The 16,468-nt window shown below is 55.0% G+C and overlaps 1 protein-coding gene across 1 annotated transcript in view; it reads left to right on the top strand.

The window, feature by feature from the left end:
• The window catches only part of KAZN (kazrin, periplakin interacting protein), a 993,570-nt gene extending 983,284 nt beyond the window's left edge, over nt 1–10,286 (top strand). Inside the window, exons 13-17 of the mRNA XM_072975380.1 lie at nt 115–346; nt 1,842–1,943; nt 2,390–2,556; nt 4,841–4,955; nt 6,707–10,286. Of these exons, the coding sequence (XP_072831481.1) occupies nt 115–346; nt 1,842–1,943; nt 2,390–2,556; nt 4,841–4,955; nt 6,707–6,871 (781 nt within the window). The 3' untranslated portion in view covers nt 6,872–10,286. The remainder of the gene's footprint in view (nt 1–114; nt 347–1,841; nt 1,944–2,389; nt 2,557–4,840; nt 4,956–6,706) is intronic.
• Nucleotides 10,287–16,468: the final 6,182 nt, after the last annotated feature.

Genomic DNA, 16,468 nt, shown 5'->3' with positions numbered 1-16,468 from the left:
GTTTTGCCCCTCTCTCTCCTTCTCTGCCCACCTCTGCCCCATTGCTCCCCGTCCCTCTGTTAATGCCACCTCCCCCACCCCATCCTTCTCTCTGGCTGTGCCTCTCCTCACCAGCCTGTCCAAAGCCGCTGACCTGGACCATCACTGGGTGGCCAAGGCCTGGCTGAATGACATCGGCCTGTCCCAGTACTCCCAGGCCTTCCAGAACCACCTGGTCGATGGGCGGATGCTGAACTCCTTGATGAAGCGGGACCTGGAGAAGCATCTGAACGTGTCCAAGAAGTTCCACCAGGTCAGCATCCTGCTGGGGATCGAGCTGCTGTACCAAGTAAACTTCAGCAGGGAGGTGAGAACCAGGGCATGGGGGAGGGGCACCTCCACAGCCCTGCTCCCCCTCTGCATCCACTGTCTTTCCACCCAGCCATCTGCTCATCTGCCCATCCATGCCTCCTTCTGCCCGCTCCTCCCTCCATCCATCCATCCATCCGTCCATCCCTTCCTCTTTCCCTCCCTTCTTCCAACAACTGCTTCTTGGGTATGGGCCAGATCCTGCTCTCGATTCAGGGGAAACAGGGAACCCTCATCTTCCAAGGACCCACTGCTTATCATGGGGAACCACAAAGAAGCTGGTGGCCACAACACCAAGGAAGGTTGTCCCATAAAGCCCAGGGTTTTATGGAAACCCAGAGGAAAAGCTTCCAGAGATCAGAAAGCCTTCCCAGAGATAGTGACAGCTAATCTGAGACCTGAAGGAGGAATTCCAGGGATCAGTCAATAGAAGGTATGAGGGGAAAAGCATTCCACTGAGGGAACAGCATAGAGTAAGGCCAGGGGACAGATCTGTGGCCTCAGAACTGAGAGTCCTGTGTGGCTCCCGTGTTGCGTTTGAGGTGGGCGAGTGAACAGGGATGCTGAGAGAGAAGGAGGGGACTGTGGGCTGTGTTACAGAGTTTGGTCTCCTTGTTCTGAGTGCTGCCAAGCCAGAGAGCCCGGGGCATCTGCTTCAGATCCCCCAAGACCTACTGGCACATGTCCCCAAACAGTCCCCCTAGGGAGGGGCCCTGGGCTGCTGGGTTCTGTGGGGCTGAGTCCAGATGGCTTACTTTTCTTAGAGCCCTCTCAGAGCACAAGCAATTCAGGGTTGGGAGGAGACAGACAGAAGAGGGGCTTCGTGGCCTTCTCAAACACCCAACACAGAGCTCTGGGCCCAGGAAGTGATGAGGACATGGGCCCTGGTCCCAGGGAGCCCCAATACGGTGCAGGAGGCAGATGTGTGGGAAGATCATGACAGTGACATGTAGAAATGGGCGTGGGGGCTGCGGGCTGCTCAGGGCACGCTGGAGGAATTGTGGGCCCGGGAGCCCTTTGTCCCCAAGGAGGCCTGTGAAAGCACTCCACACTGACCCCTCTGCAGGTGGCCATGGGGGAGGTTTTGTCCCAGAGTGACAGTCGCTGCCCCCCAGAGGCTGGGTGGACCTGGGGGGACTCAGCTCCACACAGAAAAGGCCTCGCTGTGGGGCGCCCCTCAACAAATATGCACTGAGCTCCTAATCCATGGCAGGGGGGCTGGGATATACAAAGTCCCACCCGGCCCCACCCTCCAGGTGCCGGTGTCTCTGCCTCCTGGCTCCTTCACTTCCGGAAGCAGGCTTCTCCCCATTTCCCAGAGTGGAAGGTCGAGCCGCAGATTGATGTAGCTTGAGCAGCTGTGGATGGCCCGGCCAGGACCCCCCGCGTCAGTAGGCTGAGGTCCCTGCCAGCGCCGCGGACCCTGGCTCCCCGTGCGACACCGGCGTGCTCCCTCGTCCCCCCAGCTGACCCCCTCTCTCCCCCTGCACCAGGCCCTCCAGGAGCGCCGGGCCCGCTGTGAGACACAGAACATAGACCCTGTGGTCTGGACCAACCAGCGGGTGCTCAAGTGGGTGCGAGACATTGACCTGAAGGTGAGGGGTGGTGGCGGGAGTGGGGGTGCCTCGTGGGCACATGCCAATCCCATGTGTGTCTGTGTGCAAATCAGTATCCGTTTCTGTGTGGGCTGGGGCATCGTTGCCCAGGTTGGCAAGAATACCCTGCCTCCTGTCACTCAGGAGGAGGGAAGTCCTCCCCCCTGCCCCCACAGCAGCACCCCATCTCACAGTGGGGGAGGGGTGCTGAGCCACCCTCGCTGTCTGAAGCAAGTGTGGGGTTGAATCCACATCCATCTTCTCACTTAACAGGTGTTTATGGCTGCCTGCCGAGGTCGGGGTATGTCAGTGACACAATATCCGGTCGTGGCTCTCGTGGCCCTAAAAGAGTGGCGGCGGGGTTCCCCCTCAGTAGTAAACTAACTGGTCCCCAGGGGACCGAGCACCACCCCCGCCAGCTTACCACCCTCATGCCTTGCCTTCAGGAGTACGCAGACAACCTGACCAACAGTGGTGTCCACGGCGCCGTGCTGGTGCTGGAACCCACGTTCAACGCTGAGGCCATGGCCACAGCCCTGGGCATCCCCAGCGGGAAGCACATCCTCCGGAGACACCTGGCGGAGGAGATGAGCGCCATCTTCCACCCGGCCAAGTGAGTGCGCGCTGCTGGCGGCAGCCCAGGGCTTGGGACACTGACGGTCCTGACTTCCCATCCTGGCCCCTCCCTTGATGGGTCCCACTTGTTTCTTTGCAACACAACCGTCTCCTTTCACAGACCAGGAAACTGAGGCTCAGAGAATCAAAGTGCTTTAGCTTGACTGAATCACAGACTAGAAAGTGGTAGGGGGGCAGTCAGGCTTTGAATAACGTGTGTGGTTAAACTGGACATTTAGAGAAAGGAGAGTGACCAGCATGTGTGTGAGGAAAGCCAGGTGAGGGTGGGGAGGGCTTGCACTGGCCTGAGAGACTGAGATGGCCATTCCAGGCAGGGCTAACTGTGGGACAAATGTTTGGAGACAGGGATGGGCATGTTAGTGGGGTTTACCATCCAGGTGAGCAGATGTGTCAGCCCACCTGCCCCAGGCCCCTCATCTGATAAGTGGCCAGAGAGTAAACACCTGGACAGATGAAGTGGGCCCGCCACGCTGGACGCGGGCTGATGAGCAGAGCGAACCCGAGTGGAGGTGTATCCTTGGGTGAGACGCACATCCTCTCTGGACTCCCATTTCCTTTTCAGTAAAAGCAAGAGAAGGGGTTCTGGGGTTCTCCCAAGCTCATCCAACAGCTCCTGTCCATGAGTCAGGGGGATTGAATGCACTTCACACAAGACCACAGACAGAACTGGCTGTGTGAGTTTAGATTTTCATAGCTTCTGCACAAACAGCTTCCCCACTAGACCCGGGGAGTCCCTCCCCAGGTGGAGGAGAGAGGGCAGGCATCCGTGAAGACCTCATTTCCCGACCTTCCACGGAGCAAGATCCTCCCTGTTGTGAGGAAGCCCCGGCCCCTGTGGATCTGAGAACTCAGTTTCCTCTGCCACCCAGCAGCCCTGCTGTCCCTGCATGCCACCCTCCCCTCCCTTGAAATTTCTCAGCAAAATTTGCTCCGAAAGAAGCAGAGCTTCTCTGACACAGCATAAAAGATGTTAGAAGGTTCATTCTCTTCATGTTTCCACTTCTGCAGTGGCCTGAGCTGAGGCTCACAGCCCCAGCCCCTGTCAGCCAAAGCCCCTTCCTTTGTAATATGTTTTAACCATGAATGTGAATTACGATCACCCTAGCCATTTCTTGGACACCAGCTAAGCTCCAAAGCACTTTTTAACTAACTCTCACGGCCCCTTCCCAAGGTTGGCTCTAAAATGATCCCCATCTTGCAGATACAGACACCCAAGTTCTCAGAAATTAAGTGACTTGCTCACGGTCATGCAGTCAATGAAGAGCAGAGCCAGGATTTCAAAGCCACTAAAGCCCCAAGAAAGATATCGACATAAGCATCTCGGGATTGGCGAGGTTGACCGAGAAGGTGCAGAAACCGCTGTCATTGCTGGGGTCTACCCTGCAGGCAAAGAGAGAAAGACAAGAGCCCCAGGGATGCAGTGATTTGCCCAAAATCTAGAACAGAAGGAAGGCAGCTGGGAGAACTAAGTTCAGATCTCCTGGTTCTGAACCAGCTTCTTGCCCCAATGCCGTACTCTGTGCGTCGCAGCACTGAGATCTAACACAGGGGCTGGCAGACTTTCTCCATCACAGGCCAGGTAGTAACTATGTGAGTACTTGGGAGTCACAGAGTCCATGTCAAAAGTAGACAACTCTGCCGTGATCGCAAGGAAGCAACCACAGACAACGTGCAAACGAATGGACTGGGTTCCAATAAAACTTTGTTTACAAAATCAGTCAGCCGGCTGGGTTCGGCCCACAGGCTGTAGTTTGCCAAATCCTAATCTAACAGAAGCTTTCGATGCTTCTATGCAAAGAAGGGAGTCATGGGGGTAACTTCAGGCAACAGGAAGCTTTCCTGATGCTTCTCAAGGCACACCCAATCAGTTAAAATGTAGGGGTTCTCCCATCAGGTCTCCCCTTCCCTGATGGGGTTTGCAGCACACTGGAGGGGGTGGTTAAGAGAGACTTTGGAGTCTCTGAGACTGGGGCTCAGGTCTTGGCTCTGGCACTGCCTGCTGTGCAACCCTGGGCAGATTGCTTAACCCCTCTGTGCCCCTTTTCCCCATCAGCAGGGCAGGCATGGCAGCCTGACCTCTAGGTGCGCCGTGAGGGTTGGGTTTACAAGGTGCTTAGCACGGTGGCGGCACAGAGGAGGCACTCAGCAAACTGCACTTACGGCCACTGTGACCAAAGTGAGGGAGTGAGCGAGAGCGAGTGTCTCTGGGTGGCAGCAGCTGACCGCCCCCCACTGCTGTCTCAAAGTGGGTCTCTCCCCAGCTCCGCAGGCATCCGGGAGGCTGAGCGATTCGGAACGCCCCCCGGGAGGGCCTCCAGCGTCACCCGGGCTGGGAAGGAGGAGAACAGCGGTGGGATCAAGTACAAGGCTGGCCGGGTAGGTCGCCCCATGCATTCCCCTGGGAGTCCCGCAGCCTCGGAAAGGACTTTTTGTTGTCTGAGCCCCCGTTGCCCTCTCCCAGCTTCTGTCTTGGCTTGTGGATGGGGAGCCAATGGGCCAGGTCACAGGTGTAGCCAGGAGAGAGGCCCCAGAAGCCACCTTCAAGGGACCTGCATGGTGGTTAAGACGCAGTGACAAAGGCCCCACGAGGCTTAGTGTATCTCAAAGTGCAGGTCTCACCTGCCCGTGTCAGACTCACCTGGGCGGCTGCTTCACATGCAGATTCTGGGGCCCACTTGGGCCAAATGACACAAGGGCCTTCGGGGCAAGGGGGCCCTGAGTGCCCTGCAGAGGGTTCCAACCCACCCCGACCTCTGAGAGTCACCAGCTCCAGGGACCTGACCGAGAGCAGCGGATGCGCCTCTGGTGCATGAAAACACAGGCAGTTGGGTCTGACCACGGAGGCTCAGGGCGACACAGGTTCCGATGGAGGTGTGTAGACACAGGTGGCAGAGGTGGCTAATTCAAAAACTCTTCCAGTCATTCCGCAGACCTTTTCGTGGACTAACTGCATTCCAGGCACATCCCGAGCCTGGGGGATAATCATGAATGAATCACCCCCGGTACCTAGACCTCTTGGTCTAGTATATGTATTCCCATTGGGGGTGATATCACCCCCAACAGGGATCAAAGTTGGTTCTGGGGGTGGATAGTACACAAAAAAACCTTCCTCTTTTTATGCATAAAGTGCAGGTACACACGTGGTACATAAACAGATGGATGGCCTCCCTGTGGTATGGACATTTCACAGCAGGAGTGCGATTAGGGGGAAAGTGTCTAAAATGTCTTCTTTTTAAGAGGGGCAATAATGAAAAGAAGGTTGAGAAACACTGATCTGGAAAGAAAGGCAGTCAGATAAAGAATTACAGAGCACTGTCACGGCTACCATGGCGGAGGTCTATTCATGGTAAGAGAGAAATACTCCTTGAGGGCCCACTGTGCGCAGTTACGACAGCTACCTTGCCATGTCGTGTGCTCCACAGGCGGGATTTCTACTCTTCATAACAACTCTGGGAGAAAGGAATTTTTTTTTTTACCATTTTTTATTGATTTATGATCATTTTACAATGTGTCAAATTCCAGTGTAGAGCACAATTTTTCAGCTATACATGAACATATATATATTCATTGTCACATTTTTTTCCTCTGTGAGATACCATGGGGGAAAGGAAGTATTAATCCCATTTTGTAGCTGAGAAAACTGAGCTCAGAGAGGGCGAGTGACTTGTCCAAAGTCACACAGCTGGGAAGTGGCAGAGCAGGGATACAAACCCCAGTTTGCGAGTGTCCAAAACCCACACTCTCTGCCACACCAAGTGATGGTGGAGTATTTCTTCTTGATCTGGGAATGCAGCCGAACCTCATGCCCACACCAATTCTCACCTCTCTCCCTGCTGAGGAGGAAGGTGGATAATCAGAAAGACTGTATTTGTCTTCACCCTTGGTAACCAACTGGTTCCTTCCAGTTAGGAACACAAAGCTCTCTCCCGATGTTAACTCACAAAATCTTCTCAGTCTCCCTGAGCAGTGGAATATTATTGCTAAATAGGAGGAGCACAGAGTGGTTAGGTGAGTTACTCAAAGTCACACAGCAGTTCAAATTGGAGAGCCCGCATTTCCCAGATCCAAGAATATTCGATTCTTTTTTCTCTTCTCCCTGTCCTTTGTTCTCATCCCTCTCTTCACAGCTGCCCCTGGGAAAGATAGGAAGGGGCTTCAGCAGCAAAGACCCCGATTTCCACGATGACTACGGCTCCCTTCAAAACGAAGATTGCGGAGACGATGACTCCCAGGGTAGGCCAGAGCAGTGCCGTCTGGAAGGGTACAACGGCCTGGAGGTCACCAACGTGTAAGGAACCAATGCTGCACCAGACCCAGCATGGAGGGACCCAGGGCAGAAGAGCAGCCAGAGGTTGCCACCACTGTACATAGTGACCTTGGGCTGAGGGTGCTCCCCTAGTCCTGGGCAAACCCCAATAGACCGCTGTCACTTTGGATGGGAGCACCGAGGAACGAGGAGGCACCAGCCTGCCTGCCCTGAGCGGGCCACGGGCTTCCCTGCTCGCTGGAAGGAGACTGGCCCAGAGGACCTGCGGGGGCGCCCAGCCCCTGCGGAATCGAGGCTGCATCTCAGAACGACTCAGCCACTGAGCAGTCCAAGTGGTCCCGGGGGCCTTGAACTGAGCTGTCACGGTGGGAAAAGGCACATAGTCCCCCAAAACACCCTCCCAGGAGGAGCAAGTGGGACTCCAACCAGACGTACGGAGCCGGGTAGTGACAGCGCCAGGAGCTAGCAAAGCCTGAGGCTGACTGGTCACCACGTGCGCCCTTCTGGCCGGCCTGGTGGACGTCTCGGCCCCAGTACACGTGCCCCCCACCCCATGACTGAGGGAGGACGTGGCTTCTGACTTGGGTCGCTGTGTCTCTCTTGGGAGAGTGCAAAATGGGAAGGCCATTCCCTCCCACCCCAAAAGCCGTGTGTCACATGGGGGTGGACAAGTTGAAGGGCTACTTACCCACATCCTTCAGGAGCGGCCACACTGGGTGGAGGCAGGCGGTGACCCCTGCGGGGGCGGGGCTGGGCAGCAACATTCCCAGGAAATGCAGGTATCCTGAGTTAGGTCGGTGACACCAAGTGTGCCAGTGGGTTTGGGACTGGGAGCAGGGGAGTGCTTGTCATTGTTAACCCAACGATCCTCCTTGAGACACCTCTGTCACCTGACACACAGGTATGCTGCCAATGCCCTAACTGAGCGGAATCTCGCAGGTCGTGGAGGAGAGGACCCCCAGCCCTCTTCTTCACTCGGCTGCTCTTTTCCTGTGTGGCTTCTTCCCAGTGGCCTCACCTCTCTGTGGCTCAGCATCTTCATCTACAATACTTCTGGCTCCCTCCCGGGGACGTTGTGAGGATTAATACTTGCTAACATCTGTAACACTTTGTAACCTCTCAGGAGACAGGTGGGAAGTTCCGGGGTCCAGGGAGGGTGTCTAATTTCCCATTCACAGCACAGAACTGATAGTGAACTGGTTCACTCCTGCTGTTTGGGTTGGAGCCGTGTGCAAAAGGAGCACAAGGAATTTTGTTGTTCAGACTCTAGAGCCCCCAGGAGGACTTGACCCCCCCAAAAAGGGAAAATCCCATGTGCACAAGCCTTGAAAACCAGTTTGCACATGTTCAGGCTTGAGTTCATTGACCTCGATGCTGAGGAACGATTAGGGAAGGACAGAAGGAATTGGGTCCTACTTACACTCCGGTTTTCAAAGCAGATCACTTGCTGGAACCATGATGCTTGACCCCATTGAAGCCTTTTGCACCGACGGTCCCTGAGAGGTTTGAATTTCCAAAACTCGACAGGTGTCAGCCTCCGAGAACCAGCAAAGCACCTCTTCTTCAACGCAATGATTTATTTCCCCTCACAAGAAAAGCACAGACTAAGGTCCGATGAACTTGGGAACGACTCCTCCCTGAGGCCTGAGGCCGTGGGGTTTTTTCTCTCTCTCTAACCTGAGCACAATCACAGCCTTTCCTACCCTGGAAACCGAATGCCTAGTAGGTGGGCCGGTGGAGGCTCCCTTTTGGCTGAATGTTTGGCCTCCCAGGGAAACACTTCTGATTCCAGGGCCTGACAGGCCGAGTTCTGGAACCTGACCTGGCTTTGCTGAAGTTCCAAACCCAGTACCTGTATGACATTCAGCGACATGCACGGGGCCTGAGGCTGCAGAACCCCGCGGCCCGGAGAGGGGAGTTAAACCTCCCTCTCCCCTGACCCACAGGTCACTCCCGAGCCAGTCTCCAGGCTGGGTGACCAGGGACCCCTGGATCTGCCTCTCGGGGAAGCAGCAAGCCCAGAGGGCAGTGATCCCCGTGTCGGGAGTGGGAATAGCAGACAGACAGGTGCCTGAATGCTGGTCTGATTATCTGAAACCAATGAACTGTTCCCCGACTCAGTCCCACTGGGGACAAGACGGGTAAATGGACAATGGAGGGTGGTCACTGGCAGGGGTGGCATTCATTGCCCAAAACATTCGCAGCATTAGGGCGGCAGGCCTCGGGCAATGCAGGCAACCACAGGTATACCTTTTGGTCCAAATGATGCCCTGACAGCAGATTCTTCCCCGATGCTCTGTATCCCTGGCAGCCAGGCGAGCATTTGGAGCTGGCTTTTCAACATGAGGTTGGGTTGGCTGATAAATTAAAAACCTCCACACAGAGTTAAATCAGGTGAGCTTTGTCCGCTGGGAAAAAAAAATTCCTGAATGTCAACTCTGCTTTAAGAACAGGCAGGAAGAGCAGAGGGTGCAGAGAGACTTGGCAGAGAGGGCCTGATAGCTGGTTAACAAAGGCTGGCAGAGCGGCCACCCACAGAACAGTGACCTGCCATTGCCACATCCTGTCTAAATGGCCTGAATTGTGGTCTTGGTCCTTAAAGAGTAACATGGCATCTGGACCTGGGAACCATATGTGTTTCTCTGAGAGGTGTCACCTATGCCCAGGGATGCTGGCTCCTTAAAAAGAGGTTGTTGGTGCCAGAGGTTGGAGAGAACCAGGGTAGGCAGAGACACCCCCTACTCCTCCCAGAAGCTGCAGGACAGAGCCATCAGAAGGCACCTGCCAGGTGGACTCAACTTCCTGACCCCAGATGCCTCTGAGAGGCCCCTTTGTCCTTGGCTGAGCAGAGCCTTTCTTCCAGAAATCTGCCTCAGCTTCACAGTCATCGGACTCCAGACTGCAGGAGGCAGGGGAAAGCCACGGGAGAACCTGGATCAGATGAAGCCGAGGGGAAGGGGTCTCCACACACCCCAGCCAGCAGGAGGGGCCTCAGAACAGTGACCCCAAATCCTGAGGTCACTGAACTGGGCTGTGTCTGGCAGAACGGGACGGTTTGGCAAGATGTGACTTGAGTGCTCATGGCAGGGGCACCAGCACCCTGTACTGCTCTAAGCCTAGCTCTCCCCTGTCCTGTCAAAAGTCGCTGGGCACCTTCACTTCCGCTCTGCCCTTCAAGGCTCCAGCAGTCTCCTGGCAGGTGGGTGGCAAGAAAAAGAAGGCATGTGGGAAATAGCATCTCCTGACACTAACATTACTCCCGGCGGTTGGCTGTTGAGAATTTCCTGAGCCCTAACACCCTAGGAAGGTTGCGGCTGCAAAGGAAACGGGTTGTCCGCGAGCAGAGATGATGTTCCCGACCTTTAGCTGCTGGTCGTGGCCCCGAAGGTCTTCCCAAGAGTGAGTTTTAACACTGTAACAATAAACACTACTACACAACACTTCACTGATGAGGTGGCCTTTTTCTCTGGGTTCTCAGTTTTCCCAACGGCTTCTTTGTTTTGGGGGGCGGGTAACTGGAGTTTCTTTAATGGAGGTACTGGGGATTGAGCCCAGAACCTTGTGCATGCTAAGCAGGCACTCTTCCACTGAACTATACCTTCCTCTCTCCAACAGCTTCCTTGAGAGGGGAGAGTATTAACCCATTTCATAGATGGAGAAACTGAGGCTGGAAAGCTCTGAGGGGCTTACCTAGCTCCATAAAGCTAAGAAGTTACAGGGACTCAAACTTAGTCATCTGTCTCCAAATCCCAGGCTTGTTCCTCCCCACTGGGCACCCCACACCCTGGTAATGTTGATGACTCCACCCTCAACCCCCACCTTCAGCACAGGACTTGCCTTGCCAGGTGGCTTCACTCAAAATGGAGTTCAGGGGTGTTCTTTCCTGCTGGAAAAGCCCAGCACTTGCTGCCTGTGTCTGAGCGCTGCCTCCTGTCCCGGGAGGGAATTCCCTCCCTTAGTCACCCCTCCCTTAGCAGCATGTGTTTCATTGTGTCACTCCTCCCGGGGTATTTACATTTCCGGGGTCGGAACAGATCGCCGGTGGTCGTCCCAGGCAGCTTGTGCTGCTACAACATAATCCCAGAGCCTGGGGGTGCTTACACAGCAGACATTCATTCCTCAATGTTCCAAAGGCTGGGAAGCCCAAGATCCAGCTGCCGGCCAATCCAGTCCTCAGTGAGAGCTCTCGGCTGCCTTCTCATTGCGTCCTCGCAGAGTGGAGGCAGAGAGAGAGGAAGGGCGCCCTCTGGAGTCTCTTCTCATAAGGGCACTGACCCCATCGGGAGAGCCCCACCCTTGTGACCCAATCAAGTCCCAAAGGCCCATCTAATACCATCACACTGGGGGTTAGGGGTTTTCACATATGAACTTTGGGAGGATGCAGACATTCGGTCCACAGCAGCGGTGGAATCACAGCCGTCCTAGCACAGCACGTCTCAGACGTTAACATGTGCCCGGGAGGGACAGGCGCTTTTGGAATGAAGGTGCTGGCTCTGGAGGTCTGGGATGGGGCCTGAGACTCAGCATTTCTAGCACACGCCCAGGTTGTGCTGCTGGTCCAGAGACACACACAGAGTACCAAGATCATGGCAGACAGCAGGGCACTCCTGGCAAAGCCCAAATCACAGGAGGCAGGGGCTGGTCAGAGGGCTCCACCCAGGTGTTTGACTGGCCCTGATGGAACCCCACTCTGGTGAACCAGGCTGTACGCTTCTCCTGGGACAGGAACCCAGCCCAACTCCTGGCTGATTGCTAAAGTCAGGCAGGGCGTGAATGCTCGGGAAGTGTGCATTGAACGTGGAGGATTTGGAAGAGTGAGAAGACACCGTGAGACAGGCCTGGGGATGGCCTGTTTCAGCAGGTTGACCACACATACTGAGTCAGCGAACCTCGTGGAGGCCAAGGCCCATTCCCGGTGCTGGAGAGACAGTGGCAGAACTTATGTAACCCAGCGAAGGAAGGCAACAAACTCATCCGTGACTGGGATGACTGATTTCAGACGTGCTAAGTGAGAAGAGTGATGGAGGGGTGGGGGTGGGGGGTCCCAGAGGACTTTTGAGCTGAGACGTTAAGTTCTGAGAAGGAGCCAGCCCTCAAAGGTCAGGGGAAGAACATTCCAGGCAGACTGACTCTGAGCTCAGTGCTGAGGATGCAGTGGGAGTGAGATCCCGCCCAGCCTCTGCCCGCACGGAGCTCCCCATCCAGTGGGGAAGAGAGACGTATATCAAATACTCCTGAGCAATGTGCAGTTATAACTGTGACCAGTCCTGAGAGCAGGGGTAGCTGGTAATCAGCGAGCTCATCTTATGGGGATTCACTGCAGTCAAGAGGAAGTGAGGCCGGGGCGAGAGTTCAGCAGATTAAGAGGAAAGGAAAGAGGATTCCACGACTGGGGCAAAAACAAGACCCTAGGACAGATGGGATTTCTGTAGTAGCCAGCAACAGGTGACAAACCCCAACTCAAAAACTGGTTTAAGAAGAAAAAGGAATGTACTGGTTCGTGTGAAGACCAGTCCAGGACTACCACTGGCTTTGGACTCAGCCGGATCTGGAGTGTCCAGTGATATCTTCAGGGTCTTCATCTTTCTTTATCCCTTGGCTTTGCTTTTCTCTGCGTCAGGTCCATTCCCAGAGAGGTTGATCCCAATTCTTGGCAAAATTTCCACGAAGACACACAACCTCCCAGCTCAGCATCCCCTGCACAGGACAGAGGCTCTCACCTGGTAGTCCTAGCAACGTCTCAGGTGGAATCTCATTGCCTCAGTGGGATGGGGTCACAAGCCCACCGGGGGTGGGGTCAGCCCACCAAGGCTCATGTCCTGAGGGGCACACATGCACTGGCAGGAGAAGAGAGTGCCTGGTGGCGCTTAGGGGGCCGTGTGGCCGTAGGCCCTCCGACGTGGCCCAGGAGGTGGAGAGGTGGGGGGTTCTTCCCTGAGGGGTGCTTCCACTCCCCAGCTGTGGGGCAGGGCAGCCAGACTCCAGGAAGAGGAGCCCCCTGATATTCAAAGAGGGAAGGAAACTTGAGTCCCAGCACCTGGCAGCTCACAGGAGCACCAGAAACAGAAATGAGAATTCAGAGATGAGATGTAACAACAGCCAACAGTGACGGGACATTTGCCCTGTCCTTTGCGGCAGGGTTTCTCAGCCTCGGCAAGGCAGACATCCTGGCCGCACTTTGGAGGGCGGAGGGCGGAAGGCTGGCTTGCGTGTTGCAGGATGTCTAGCAGCCTCCCTCGCCTTCATTCACTAGAAGCCAGTAGCATTCCCCCACCAGTCATGGGAGCCCCAAATGTCTGCCGGCATTGCCAAGTGTCTCCAGGGGAAGCAAACATCACCCCCAGCAAAGAACCACAGCAGGTCGTGTTTTTGACCTTTTCATCCCCCCAGCCACCCCTGCAGGTGGGCATTGTTTTTCCCATCGGACGGATGCGGAAACTGAGGCACAGCGACATTACACAGATTCCCAGAGTCCTGAGCTAGGCCTGGGAGCTGGGATCTTAGCACTGCAGACGGGCTCTCTGCAGAGTCTGGGCTGTACCCACTGGCCTAAGGCTGGCTGGCCACACCCAGCTCTTTACAGTAAAAAAAATCCTGAAGCCAGAAGTTCCCAGGGCTGAAGAGATATCCCGTTGTTAAGTATGGTGTTCCCGGAAGCCAGATCCACTCCCTCCACCTGACAGAAAATTGCTCTGTAAATTATGGGTTTCAAGGACAAAGGCAACTCTGTGAGCAGAGACTTAAAACAAGATACTAATTTAGGAACCAGCATGCTCTGCTTGAGTATTTACAATAGCTCATCTCACACCACACCTCCATCAGCCCCATTTTATTAAAAAAAACAAAAACAAAAAACAGACAAACCAGGAAACAAGCAAATTAGTGATGGAGCCTGACGGTAGCTGAGGAACCAGCCCGCCTGCTCTTCCCGCCACGCTGGAAGCTGGAGGCGTGACAGGCGCTGACTGTCCCACTCCCACCAGGCTTGGCCGTAGACAGACACAGACCTTGCGGCCACTGCCTTCCCCCATGTGGACCTCAGCATCTCTGCCGAGCACCCCTTCCCCTCCTCTGCCGGCCTTGGGGGATCGCTCCATGCTTGCTGCCTGTCATTCTCGGGAGTGGGGCTCTGCTCAGCACGATGCCCTATTGTCCTACAACCTCCACCGTCGCCATCGCCCCCTCCCTCGCCTTCAGGGTGATCACATGATCCCTGCTGGAAGCTCCCAGCCCCTTAGCCCCCTGACCACTGCAAATGGCCCCAGGAGTGACCCTGAGATGCGAGCAGGCAGAATCAGAATCCCTACCTAGACGGTTCGAATTCGTGAGTGGAAGGTGAGGTCTGGCTTTCCTCTGGATCTTGAGCTATGAGACGTGCCCCAGAATTGCAGGCCGCCATGTGTCTCCCACCAGAAGATGCCCGAGAGAACGAGACAGACCCAGAGCCAGAACACAAGATACAGGAGGGAGCAGGGAGGGCTGTCAGTCCCTGAGATCAACTGTCCCTAAGGCCAGGTCCACCCTGCTCCCAGGGGGTTGGTTCGGTGACACCCTAACCCTTTCCACTTCCCCCATTCCTTCCCTGTGTTAGTTTTCTAGGGTCACCATAACAATGTGGCTTTTTAAACAATAGAAATTTAATTTCTCACAGTTCTAGAGTCTAGAAATCCAAGATCAAGGTGTTGGCGGGTTGGTCTCCTCTGAGGCCGTCTTCTCCCTTTGTCCCCCTGTAGGCTTCCCTCTGTGTGTGTCTGTGTCCTAATCTCCTCTTCTTATAAAGACACCAGTCATACTGGGTCAGGGCCCACCCTAATGACCTCATGTTAACTTAGTCACCTCTTTAAAGACCCTGTCTCCAAGTAAGGTCACATTCTGGAGCACTGGGGGTTAGGACTTCAACATAAGAATTTGAAGGGCACACAGTTCAGCCCACAGCACCCTCACACAGGCCCCCCACCACCCGCTTAAGGCAACTCAAACTGGGTTTCAGGCTCTTGATCCTAAGAGTCCCAGTTAAACTACCCACCATCCACTGGGCTTGACCCCAAAGCAGCTCCTGTCCCTTCTCTCAGTTCCTACATCCTGCATACATATGCACACATGCACACAGGCATGCACGTGACTACCCGCCGCATTTCAAGCACTCTACCCACATTACATTGAATAATATGGAAAGATGGAATAATCTTAAATTCCTTTTTTTTTTTTCGGACTGACCCAATTTTGCTAGCTAGAAATGCCTTCCCTTGAGCTTGTAATGTTGCAGAGTCAGAGGCCAAACTGCATTTGTGGGGAAGTCTACCCAGGTCTTATCCTCAACCTAGCAATTTAGAATTTAGAGATAGCGCTTGAGGGCCTGCATTCTAAGGCTAAACTGCAGGTTTTCTGATACAGGAGGTGTGGGGTGGGGCTTGAGCATATGTATTTTCCAGAACCTCTTTGGGTGGTTCTGTGGCAAAATCAGGGTTTGGGACCGCTGCCCTGGGGTAATAAATCCAGCCTAGAAGGTCCTTCGGCTATTACAGCACGCAGTCCCATAACTCGCCACTAGATGGCAAGCAAACCAGCATAGACCACCCAGCAATCCAGGCCCAACAAGTCACTGTCACAGGGACCCCCGTCCATTCCTGCAGCCTGAAAAGGGTGGTTCTTGATAGCGAAATGTCTTCTGTTTTGTTTCCCCACTGAAGGCAAGAAACGCACCTTCAGTAGGACAGGCAGAATTTGGAAGCTGGCCTCAGGACAAATTTGGATGCTGGTGACCTCCCCAGATTCCCTCCCAGCCAGGAGACCCCCCCATCGGGAGGTGAGCTGAGAGACGGGGCTGATCTCACCCAGGATGCCTTCCTCTGTTGATGCAACTCCGACACGAGGTGCCAGCTGTTTCCCTTCCGCTGAGAGGTCCCTGGCCGGTGGCCTCCGGGAGCGGGACACCTGTGGCCAGGCAGCTGGGGAGCAGCAGGCTACTTCTAAGGGCCATTGTTCCCAGGGAGAGAGGGCTATACAAACTGCCCTGCGGGACCACGTGGACAGCCCCAGGGAGTCAGACACAGCTGGGGCACCCGAGGAATGCCCATACACTTCACCGTGTCCAGCACCTGCCTCCTCTCCACGTTCCTGCAGAACAAATGTGCTTTCCTCCTGCCCCTGGGTATGCCAAGGAGGGCCTCTCCCTCTGGGTGCCGGGAACCCACAGGAACAATCAGGTATCCGGGTATGGGGTGCAGGGTGTGGGAAGGGAGACGTATCAGAGCAAAGGCGGACAGGTGTGTGGAAAGACTGGGGTGGGCGGATTTATGGTCCCTAAATGTCCACCTCCTAGTCCCCAGAACATGTGACTATGTCACCTTACATGGCAAAGGGGAATCAAAGTTGCCAATGGAATTAAGGCTGTTAATCAGATGGCCTGAAAAGGGGAGATGATCCTATTTCAGGATTGTCTGGTTGGGCTCCCTGATGGGGCCTTAAAAGAGGATGGGGGAGGCAGAAGAAGGGAGTGGAGGCGGGGGTGTGACTGTGGGAGAGGGTCAGAGTTGATGTGATGCACAGTAAAGTCTTGACCCCATTTCCCGGCTTTGAAGATGGAGGAAGGGGCCATGTGCCAAGGAATATGGGCACCTCT

Source organism: Vicugna pacos, chromosome 13, assembly GCF_048564905.1.
Source record: "Vicugna pacos chromosome 13, VicPac4, whole genome shotgun sequence".
NCBI classification, from domain to species: domain Eukaryota; kingdom Metazoa; phylum Chordata; class Mammalia; order Artiodactyla; family Camelidae; genus Vicugna; species Vicugna pacos.
Note: the sequence above shows the minus strand (reverse complement) of the source record. Positions and strands in the feature narration are given on the sequence as shown.